General features: G+C 34.2%; 1 protein-coding gene across 5 annotated transcripts in view; it reads left to right on the top strand.

Annotated features, from left to right (window-relative positions):
* Nucleotides 1-12283, top strand: part of RPN13 (regulatory particle non-ATPase 13) — a 56610-nt gene that overhangs the window by 20443 nt on the left and 23884 nt on the right. For all 5 annotated transcript variants that reach the window (XM_089831352.1, XM_089831351.1, XM_089831348.1 and 2 more), the window contains 6 exons: nucleotides 9049-9141; nucleotides 9392-9451; nucleotides 9594-9632; nucleotides 9722-9796; nucleotides 9880-9946; nucleotides 10034-10118. In XM_089831352.1, coding sequence (XP_089687478.1) covers nucleotides 9055-9141; nucleotides 9392-9451; nucleotides 9594-9632; nucleotides 9722-9796; nucleotides 9880-9946; nucleotides 10034-10118 — 413 coding nt within the window. In that variant the 5' untranslated portion in view covers nucleotides 9049-9054. The remainder of the gene's footprint in view (nucleotides 1-9048; nucleotides 9142-9391; nucleotides 9452-9593; nucleotides 9633-9721; nucleotides 9797-9879; nucleotides 9947-10033; nucleotides 10119-12283) is intronic.

Raw genomic sequence — 12283 nt, 5'->3', positions numbered from 1 at the left:
CAATACTCTGAAGTACTCTTTCGCTCAATGGAGCTTCCAGCCCAATTAGAATTTGAATATCCAAGTAGTTCAAGGTTGACTTTGTCATATTTGATCCCATTCCAATAGTACCCTTCAGATATCTTAATATGTATTTAGCTGCATGTAAATGTATCTTCTTAGGAGCACACATAAACTGACTCAAGGTGTGGGTTGCATAGCATATGCTTGGATGAGTATTGACCAAATACATTAGGGATCCAATAATTTGTTTGTAGTAAGTAGGATCTGTAGCCTCAGATTCATTCATTTCATCTTTTAGTTTGTGTAGATTTATTTCCATAGGGGTAGCAGTCGTTTTACATTCCATCATTCCAAATTTGGTTAAGATATCAATTGTATATTTTCCCTAGTTTAGTATAATACAGTTGTCTTGCTGCTAGATTTCTAATCCCAGAAAGTAGTGAAGTAACCCTAAGTCCTTCATTTCAAATTCTGCAATGAGTTCTTGCTTATATTTCTTTATGAGATGTTCCTCACTTGTAATTAGCAAATTATCAACATATAATACAAGAATAATCATATCATCACCTTTGGTTTTGAACTATAGATTTGGGGCAGCTTCATTTTGGGATATCCTAATTTCAATAGGTGATTATCTATTCTTTCATGCTAGGCTCTGGGAGCCTGTTTGAGTCCATAAAGTGCTTTATTTAATTTACAAACATGAGTCTTGCTGTCATAAGTATTGAACCCTTGTGGTTGTTCAATGTAAACTTCTTTTTCAATCTTATCATTGAGAAATGCTGTTTTGACATCCATTTGATGTACTTTCCATCCTTTGGATGTTGCAATTGCTAGGATTGTTCTGAATGAGGTGTACCTGGCAACAAGGGCAAAGGTTTCTTCATAATCAATACCTTCTTTCTGAGAGAAACCTCGAGCTACAAGTCTTGCCTTGTATTTTTCAATACTACCATCTGAAGCATGTTTAATCTTGAACAACCATTTGGAAGAGACAACTGATTTGTTCTTAGGGCTAGATACAACATCCCATACATCATTTTTCAATATAGAGTTATATTCCTCAATCATTGCTTCCTTCCATGATTGATGTGAAAGTGCTTCTTCAACATTAGTAGGTTCAGATTTTACAAGTTCAGATAGTAATGCAACATAACAAGATTGATTTCTGGTCTTTTTGCTTTCCTAAATTACTTCATCTGGTTCAACTTGATTTTTTGCTAACATTTTTCTAGCCCAAAGGGGTCTCTTCTTATTGATATTGTTTTTAGGTTCTATATGATTAGGCATGGAAGAGAACTCAAAATTATCCTCCCTCTCAATTTCTATAGGTTGATCTTCTTCTGAGATAGATTCATCACTATTACTAGAAATTTTAAAAGCAGTGGCTTCTTCAAATATTACATCTCTGCTAATTTCAATTGTCCTTTGCCTAGGAATGTAGATCTTGTATCCTTTTGTAGTTTCACTATATCCAATGAATATTCCTTTTTTCCTAGAAGGCTCCAATTTGGTTCTTTCTTTTTTTGGTATTTGAATATAGACTGGACATCTGAATATTCTCAGGTGGCCTAAATTTGGTTTAATGCTTGTAAATACTTCTTCTGGAGTGGTATTTTCTAATAGGGAGTGAGGGCATCGATTTTGAATGTAGATAGTAGTATTGGATGCCTCAGCTCAAAATGAGTAATGAAGATTTTGATCATGTAACATGGCTCTGGCTGTTGCAACAATAGATCTATTTTTCCTTTTAGTTATTCCATTCTGTTGAGGATTATAAGGTATAGAAAACTCCCTCTTAATCCCAACAGAAATACAAAAGTTTTTAAAGATATCAGATGTGTATTCACCTCCATTGTCAGACCTTAGGCTTTTGATCTTTTGACCTGATTGGTTTTCAACTAAGGCTTTAAATTCTTTAAACTTGGATAAGACTTCAGATGATTCTTTTTGTTTCAGAAAATAGATCCAGGTTCTCCTAGAGTAATCATCAATGAAAATTATATAGAAAAGACATCCATTAAGAGAGGGGCCTGACATAGGACCACGAAGATTTGTATGAATCAATTCAAGAATGGATTTAGATTTATGATCACTTTGGGGAAAAGAATGTTTAGTATTTTTACCTAATGCACAGCCTTTGCAAATACTTGAATGATCTGCTTGCAGATTAGATAGACCTTTACTATTTTCCTTATAGATGATGAGGCTCGAAAGTTAAGATAACCTAGTCTCCTATGCCAGATTTCAGAGGAGTTTGATTTATCATTACTAAGGGTTAAGTTTAAATTAGGATTTTGATTATTACAAAGCTTATAAAGAGTTCCATCTCGTATTCCAATGGAGATGGCTTTCTTAATAGTTGAGTTCTTAGGCCAAGATAGAACTCTATCTTCTTGAAATGTAATTCTGTACCCTTGATCAGTAAGTCCGGAGATGGAGACAAGATTTCTTTTGATCCTTGGTACATATAGGACATTCTTGAGTTGAAATGTGATTCCAAAATTTAGTTGTATGGAACAAGAACCAATTTCTTTAATAGGGTGAGAGGAATTATCTCCAATGGTTACTTCTTCTGATTCATGTTTTGAGAAGGTTTCAAACTTATCCTTAAATCCGGTGATGTGACGAGAAGCTCCACTGTATATGATCCAAGTATTGTGATTTGTGTTTAATTCGCTTGAGAGAGCTATGAGGAATGCATAATTTTCTTTATCCATTTTCTCAATATTTTCTTCTTTAACTTCTGCTAAAGCTGCTTGAATTTTTTGCTTTTCTGGACATACATAATAAGAGTGACCAAGCTTATCACATTTAAAACATTTAACTTTGAATCAGTCATGTTGTTTGTGAGATTTATGATTTTTGTTGAAATTCTTCTTGTTATTCTTAAACTTTCTCTTTTTATTTGATTTGATGTATAGTGCTTGGATGTCTCCCTCTTGATTTGAACTTAGACCTTGGAAGCTAGTCTAGACTCTTCTTGAGTGCATTCATTCTTTAGTTGATCAAATTTTGAAAGTTCGGGTCATGAACTTAAACCTCGAATGAAGGTTTCCCATGATAGAGGAAGACTCTAAGAGCAACCATGCTGAGTTCTTTATCATCCACTTGGTTTTTCATAGTTGCAAGTTGATCTTTTAACTCAGTAATTCTTAAGAAATATGAGGTTATGGATTCTCCACTTTTCATCTTTATATAGAGTAGATCTTGTTTCAAAGTTAATAATCTACTTGTATCATTGATTTCAAATGTATTTTGAATGGAGGAGAACATTTCAAATGCAGTTTGAAGATTAGCTATGGATGGAAGTGTATGATCTTTTACCGAGTCTATTATGATCTTCATTGCTTTATAATTATGCCTTTTTCACGTTACTTTCTCGGATTCATTTTCAGGCATGGGTAAATTTGATTCAATGTATTTTTCCAATTCCATTTCTCTTAGCACTATTAATAATTTGATTTTCCAAGATGAGAAGTTTGATGCTCCGTCTAGACTATCTTCTATTCTTACGTGATTCACCATTTTAATGCTTTGAATTTTAAAACCTCTTTCTATAACTTTTGAAATTTTAGATTAAATTTTACTTTGTAAAAGTTTTCTTATCAGTACAGCTCTGATACCATGTTAATTATTGTGGATCTCTGATGGATAAAACAATTACAAATCAATGCTTGCAGAGAATATCTTACTTGAACAATGCAGAATATCTTTGCTCTTCTATGGCAGCGATCTGGGTAAACTATTTGTTTATCCTTCTCCTTTAGCAGTAACTATAACAATGAAGTGCTGTATAACAAAACAATGGTGATAACAAAATGATGCTTATATAATACTGTCGCTGACTGCAGGTACTTGGATGCCGTGTGATTGATGCTTTCCCTGAGGCAGCTTATGCACATATATATATAAGGGTGAAAGACATGACTCTTTGGGGTCATGTCTTTCACCCTTGGGCCACGTAGAGACATGGCTCTTTGGGGTCATGTCTTTCACCTTTATATATATGTGCATAAGCTGCCGCAGGGAAAGGTAGAGACATGCCTCTTCAGAGGCATGTTAGTTTAACTAACAACCAACCTTTGCACAAGTTAGTGCTTGATAACATTAACAAGGCACGATAAGAAATAACACCCAATAATAATAAGGCACGATAAGTATTGGCACCTGATACAAGGCATGATAAACATAAGTGCCTGATAATTATGAAGTTTGCTGATTAATCAATAACATGGTCGCAGTACTGCTGCTAATTCATGAACTATTACAAGGATGTAAGCATATGTATGTGTATACATACATTAATATACACACACACACACACACACATGTATGCTTATATCTCTGTAATTATGGAATCGGCAATAGTTTCATAATGTCAATTAATTCATGTTTTGCTTCTTCTGACGCTAAACATTAACAAGTACAAATGGATTACAACTCAACCATACCAAGTCTCCTCCTGAAGTGTTCTATCTTCACTCTAGATAGAGGTTTGGTGAGTATGTTTGTTGTTTGATTTGCAGTGCAAATATATTCCAATTTTACAGAATTTATGTCTACCATATCTCTTACATAATGGTAAGGAATTTCAATATGCTTGGACTTGTCATGGAAAATTGGATTCACTGAGAGCTTGATGGAACTCTGATTATCACAATGAATAATCATGGGATTCATAACTTGCCCAAATAATCCCACAAGTAACTTCCTCAGCCATATTGCTTCTCGGAAGGCCATCGTTGCTGCAATGTATTCGGCTTCTGTGGAACTCTGTGCTATTGAAGACTGCTATCTGCATATCCAAGAGATCATTGCTGATCCCAAACTGAAACAACATCCTGAAGTACTTTTCTTGTCTTTAACACTTCCACTCCAATCTGAATCAGTGAATCTACATAAGTCTAAAGCAACTTTCTCATATTTGAGTTCGAGATTAAGAGTGCCTTGTAAGTATCTCATAATGTGTTTAATTGCGACTAGGTGAATCTCCTTCTGTTCACACATAAATTGACTTAAGGCATTAACTCCATAGCAAATATCTAGTCTTGTATTTACTAAGTACATAAGAGACCCAATCATCTGTCTGTAGAGAGTAGAATCTATGGATGGTGATTCTGCAGCTGCTTCCTTAAGGTTATGTAGATTAGTCTTCATTGGAGAAGACATAGGTTTCCAATTCCACATTGCTAATTTCTTTAAAATATCTGATGTATACTTCCCTTGATTTAGTATGATACTATCAGAGTTTTGCTGTACTTCCAGTTCTAGGAAGTAATGTAGGAGTCCCAAATCTTTCATCTCAAATTCTCTAGTTAGATCTTTTTTGCACTGATCTATGAGATTATCATCACCTGTTACATCAACATATAGTATCGGAATTACCATATCATCTTTATCTTTTTTATAATACAAATTTGGATCAGCTTCATTCTTGGAGAATCCTAAGCTGGTGAGATACTTATCAACTCTTTCGTACTAGGCCCTGGGTGCCTGTTTAAGCCCATAGAGAGCTTTCTTGAGCTTGCAAACAAAAGTGATAGGATCATGAGTTTCAAATCCTTAGGTTGCTCCAGATATACTTCTTCTGAAATCTTTCCATTTAGGAATGTTGTTTTCACATCCATTTGATGTACCTTTTATCCCTTTGATGCGGCAATTGCTAAGATTGCTCTTACGAAGGTATATCTGGCAACAGGAGCAAAAGTTTTTTCATAATCAATCCCTTCTTTTTGAGAAAATCCTCTGGCTACAAATTTGGCTTTATACTTCTCAATACTACCGTCAGTAGCATGCTTTATTTTAAATATCCACTTGGAAGAAACAACAGATTTTCCTTTAGGTCTTGGAACAATTTCCCAAACATCATTTTTCATGATAGATTGGTGTTCTTCTGTCATAGCTTATTTCCAAGTTGAATGTTTAATAGCATCAAAGGGATTGGTTGACTTTGTTTTGGATAAATCATTTATGTTAGTGGTATGACCAGAGAATCTTTTAGGTCTTTTGCTTTCTCTGACTGTTCTGGAAGGTGCAACAAAGTCTTGAGCTACTTCAACTGTTTTAATGGCCTAAAGTGGTCTTTTCTTTGAATTTTCTTTAAGGTTCATATTTTGAATTTCATCTTCGTTTTCTTATAAGTTCTCCCTTTGGGACCCAGGTTCACTATTTCTTTCAAAACTAGAGAAAGGAGAAGGTTCATCAGAACTTATGGCTCTTTTGAATGCAAGATCTTCTTCAAAGATTACATCTTTGCTGAGTTCAATAGTTTTCTGTCCAAGTATGAAAATCCTATATGCTTTAGAGGTTTCACTATACCTTACAAAAATACCTTTCCTCCCAGAGGGTTCTAACTTGGTTCTCTTTTCTTTTGGAACATGGATATATACAGGACATCCAAAAATTCTAAGATGACTTATATTGGGTTTTACTTTATTAAATACTTCTTCAGGTGTTTTATCTTTAAGATAGGAGTGAGGACTTCTGTTTTGAATATATACAACAATACAAGAGGCTTCTGTCCAAAGATATTATTCTAGGTTTTGGTAAAAAATATAGCCCTAGCAGCTTCTATAATTGTCCTATTCTTTCTTTTTGCTATCTGGTTTTGCTCTGGGATATAAGGAACAATGTACTCCCTCTTAATCCTTGATTCTTTGCAAAACTTTTTAAACAAATATGAGGTATATTCTCCTCCGTTATCAATTCTAAGGGCTTTAATTTTATGTCCTAAAATTTTTTCAATCAATGCTTTAAATTCTTTAAATCTTTGTAGGATTTCTTCTGATTCCTTGCATTTTAAAAAGTAAATCCATGTTTTCCTAGAGAAGTCATCTATGAACAAGTTATAATATCAGAGTCCTCCAAGAGAAGGAACAGACATAGGTCCACATAAATTTGAATGAATTAATTCTAGTACATTATTTGTTTTCCTAGTACTATCATGAAAGGGACTTCTGGTGCTTTTACCCAGAGCACACCCTTTGCAAATACTAGGGTGGTCTTTATTTAATTTGGGTAATCTAGTAATCATCTTTTCCATAGTTGATAAAGTTTTAAAATTTAGATGCCCTAATCTTCTGTGCCATATTTCATTTGAATTTTTAGCTTCGTGGACTAGGGCTTGAATGGAACGACTAGATTCTGTATTCAATTCATACAAATATCCCTTTCTTTGACCAATTAACTTTGCTTTCTTGATGGAAGAGTTCTTAGCCCAAGTTAATACTTTGCCATCCACAAATGCAACATTGTGTCCATCATCTTCAAGTGCTGTAATTGAGATTAGGTTTCTTTTAATCCTTGGTACATAGAGTACACCTTTAAGAAGAAGAGTATCTTCTGATTTTAGTTTCAAAGTCAAATTTCTAATTCCTTCAACGGAGTGTGTTGAGTTATCACCAATGGTAACTTCATCGATAACCTTCTCTGATAAAGAATCTAGAGTTTCTTTGTATCTCGTTATATGTCTAGAAGATCCTCTATCAATTATCCATGCTTTATTTGAAATTTCATTTGATAGAGAGGAATACAAAACATGGTTCTCATGATCATAAGTATCTTCTTCTCTAATGACATTTGTACAATTTGCCTGTTGTTTGGAATTTTCAGGACAATTAGATCTATAGTGTCCAAATTTTTCACATTTGAAACACTTTATTTTAGATAGATCTTTTTTGGACTTTCCATTCTTTTGATTTCTCTTTTTTTTCTTGAAATGCTTCTTCTTGCCTTTATAGGAGTTTGCATTAAGAACGTGAAGTTCTTCATTTTCTACTTTTGGTTTCCCTCATTTCTTTAGTTTTCTGGATTCCTCTTGAAGACAATCATTCTTGAGTCTGTTAAAGTTTGGGAGCTGATCTTTGGCACTTATTCCTTGTGCGAATGTCTCCCATGAATCTGGCAATCCATCTATAGCCATAAGTGTTAATTTTGTGTCACTAATGATGGTTCCTATGCTTGATAGTTCATCTCTAATGCCGGCAACTCTTAAGAAGTAAGAACTTATCGATTCTCTTTTCTTTATTTGAATGTGATTCAGTTGCCTTTTTAGTGCAAGAACCCTAGTGGCATTGTTTACTTCATAGGCATTTTGTAATGCATTCATCATATCAAAGGCAGTTTGATGTTTTGTAAGCATAGGTACAATATCATTTTTAACTCCATCCAAGATGATTTGAATAGCTTTTCTATTTCCTCTGCTCTAGATAGATTTGTGAGGTTCAACTGGGGGTTGTTTGGATGCTTCATCAATGAATTGCTTTACATTGTTCTCTTCAAGAATCATCATGATTCTGAACTTCTAAGCTTCAAAGTGCTCTTTCCCATCAAACCTGTCCTCGGGTCTGATTGTGTAAGCCATGGAAGATAGAAGATTGTTGCTTCATCTGTACAAAGTCTGATTACTGAAATTTAGCAGAGCCTAGGTTTGATTACCAGAGCTCTGATACCATGTAAAGTTTCTACTAAATCCCTATTTCTTAATCAGACTTTTAATCCAGTCTTATATGCTAAGAATGATCTTGTAAGTAGTATGAATATTGATGAAATTAGTGCTTATTATAATGCAGATACAATACTGAATATTTAGCCTTCTATTGTGATAGAAAATCTCAGATATAAATTGCAGGATATAAAATGCTTATAGGAGCAGACTGCTGTAACTGTGTGTCCTATAATCTGCATTTACAACCTACTTATATATCCTTTCTAAAGGGTATGTCCCTCAAGGGAAATAACCCTTCCTAACTCGGCACCTATAGGAGAGAGATATATATCATTAAATGCCAACATTAGAGATATATTACTATTAAGAGGAAGTACGGTCTGTACTGTCAGACCTGTAGGTTTATCTTGGTTAATATTCTTAACAAATAGCATATTGAAGGCATCATTTTATGCTTGATACTTGCACTCAATTTCTTTGTTTTTTCATGAGCTATAGGAATGCCATTCAATAAGATAAAGGCTGTAGAAGGCTGAAACAGATTTCTGCTGTGTTATGTCAGGCTGTTTAACTTACAATCAATACATTTGTTGCAGGAGGTTATGCTGGAGTTTAGGGCGGGTAAAATGAATATGGAGGGGACAAGGGTCATACCTGATATTCGCAAAGGACTTGTTCGTGTAGCTAAGGTTAGTTACATCTTGCCAATTGATGATTTCTTAGGTCAATTTGGACATCTCTACATCATTTTTGGTGATATCCTGCAGACACAGCCAAGTTGGCTTGCTTATATGTGGGGAACTTTACTATTTGATATCGAATTGCAATCATAGATATGGTTTCCTAAGTTTTAGGAATTGTTCCTCATTTGACACATTTTGTTCTTTCTTTGGTCAATTTTTCTTGGCATTCATAATATTTTTTGTCATTCCTTGTCAGGGAGAGGAAGGTCTATTACATTTCCAATGGCTTGATCGAACAACTAATGTGGCAGACTTAGTATCCTTTATTAAATGTACTATTCATTATTTATGCACATGGGCTGATGTTGAGGGCATATTGTATGTGATGCCATATTGCACTGCTCAATTCACTATGTTTTAATGGTATCAAAGCATGTTTCCTTCACAGAGTTTGACAGGACCAAATAATATTTCCCGATGAAGCTGTATTTGAAAAGGTATTCTTTTTTCCTTCTCACAACAATTTTATAATCTTCTCTGATTTAAGCATGGTGTTTTTCTTATTTATGCTTTCGATTGATTGCAGGTTCAAGAGTCTTCTGGGCGTGTGTATATCTTAAAATTTAAGGATGATGACCGTAAATTTTTCTTTTGGATGCAGGTAAAAATAAATCTTCAGTTTGCGAGTTGCTATTATGTTATCACACACAAAATGTTATTAATGTCTTGTTTATTTATCTCCAGGAACCAAAAGCTGATGGTGATTCCCAGATATGTGACTCCGTTAATTACTTTATCAATCATCCAATAGGTATGTGTCCTTGGAGTAATATTTTGGTTACGATAATTGCTCAAAAGTCCACTACCGTAGAATTTATTCTATCCTTCTTATGTACAGAGGAAGTGGATGAAGGTGAAACTTCAACAGCTTTGCAAATGTCAGAAGCCTCAGATGGTGCCATTGGATTTGAAGTGTCTTCCAGGTAAATGTAACATATTAGCTCATTTGTACTTTTTGAGTGCTTCTATTTTTGATATCGATTTTTTTTGCACAAAGGGAAGTAATGTTTTTATTTTAGCAGATCACCATATGATCCTAATATCCTAGGGTTGCTGTATACTCAGATATAGGATCCTCCCAGATTTCTGAGTGTTAAACTATGTACTTTTCTCTAACCATAAAATGGAATCAAACTAACAGCATTCAACTCAATGAAAATAACAATCAAAAATATTTTCTGAAATATACCAGTTGAGATGAGATTATATTGCAGCAACCAAAACAAATCAGATTTCACCACTCATTGTAAATTGATACAGCTGCTATCAGACTGTTCTGGATGCCACAGTTAATCAGGAAGTGCATTTAACTTCCAGTTTACCAGATAAAACTCAATTAGCCTGATACCACTGGAATGATGCACCGTTGCCCTAATATTCTGATTCAGGTTTTTGATTGGATATGTGTTATTCCATACCAGTTATAAAAATTAATTAAATCCAGGTATAAAAGAACTCATATTTCAATTTGCATTCTTGTTGCTATTGGTATGTAAATTGGATTCTTATCTTTACTCTTGTTTAACTACATATTTGACAAATTGAAAGTCAGCTTTTCTCTCTTTCTAGATAACCTCTTAATCGGAACGTTTACTTATCACTCCTTCAATTTTAATTTGAAGCTAGGCATTAAAAATAAAGAAGAAGGTTAGCAACTCAAAGTTCTAATTGTTGGTTTTGGTCCTTGATGATGAATTTTTTTCCAAGTCTTGAACACACAGGGCTTTATCCAGAATCCTACATACAGTTTGGTATCGAATTTAAATGATATGAATTCATTAAAACATAGAATAGACTTTGTCTAGTCTGTGCACCTATCCGTTGGTAGGAGGGGAAATGATTGTCCATTCAATAAATAATATGAATTCATTAAACTATAGAATAGACTTTGCTCAGTTTCTGCACCTATCCCTTGGTAGGAGAGGAAATGATTGTCCACTCAAAATATTTATGTTCCCTTGATTCAGAAGCTATTACTTGGTAATTTTCATACCAAGTCCCAATAGGATAACATTCTTAGCATCTACCAAATCCACCATATCCCCTCCTAAAAGGTGATCATGAGAAAGTTGCATGTCATCAGTTACTTCATTTGCAATAGATTGATTTGTTGGATTTTAATTTAATCGTGGTTAGTTTTTCTCTACCTCTCTCTATTGTCATCTCTAGTCTCGTTGGAGCTGAAAGTTACTATATTCTTTCTGCATTTTCTATGCAATATTTTAATCCACTTTTGTATGTGGAGTATTGAAACCATTTCTATTGATTGTCTTGTCTTATCTGTTGGTGAATATTATACACAAGCGATCTGCATAGTTGTGTTTGATGATCTACTGTACTTGCAGTTACGGTAGTAAAATCTATTTTGCTTGTAGGTTTCTAATATAAAATGCATTATTTGAAATAGTCATTTCCCTCATTTCCCCCTTACCAATGAACTGAAGAAACTAAAATATATTAATTATATATTTACAACTTCATAAAAATTATTATAATTTATAAATATCGTGGGTAGCCAAAAGATAGTAAAACAAAAAGCTGACAACCTTTCACATCTGCTAAGATACTAAATTTGGGCCAAAACGTGACCATCAACCTGTTATAGCTTTAAATAACTGATATTCTACTTTATGGCAAAAGATAGTTGCCACCTTGACATATCCAGTATAATATTAAAAAAGTAAGGGGCTGAAAGGAGGTCACCACCTCAGGAATATAGGAGTCTATTTAACAAGTGGATTCCAGCAGAAGTGTTCATCCAGTTGATATTGCTTTAAGTTCTCATATTGACCACTTGTTCAACCAGTGCAAAGAACAAAAACCCTATGGATTGCAAGGGAGTCGAGCACAGAAATCTTTCAACATCTTAGGTAGAAATTATGGATAACTCATAAAAGCCTCAAATTATGGATTCTAGCTCCAAAATTGTTCAGAACTTTAGGAATTTCAACAGCCAGAATTAGCGTAATCCCAAATGCAGCACAGTCTACAGCTGCAATCCATGTGGTCTACTCCATTTTTCTGAAGCAGCAGGGTCCAGGAAGAAGCCTCCAGTAATCAATGTTACTGTCTGGTTATCAATGGATTT

Source organism: Cupressus sempervirens, chromosome 5 (genome assembly GCF_028749045.1).
Source record: "Cupressus sempervirens isolate cs-2001-9-10 chromosome 5, ASM2874904v1, whole genome shotgun sequence".
In the NCBI taxonomy this organism is placed as follows: Eukaryota; Viridiplantae; Streptophyta; class Pinopsida; order Cupressales; family Cupressaceae; genus Cupressus; species Cupressus sempervirens.
This window is presented reverse-complemented; position numbering and strand designations above follow the sequence as displayed.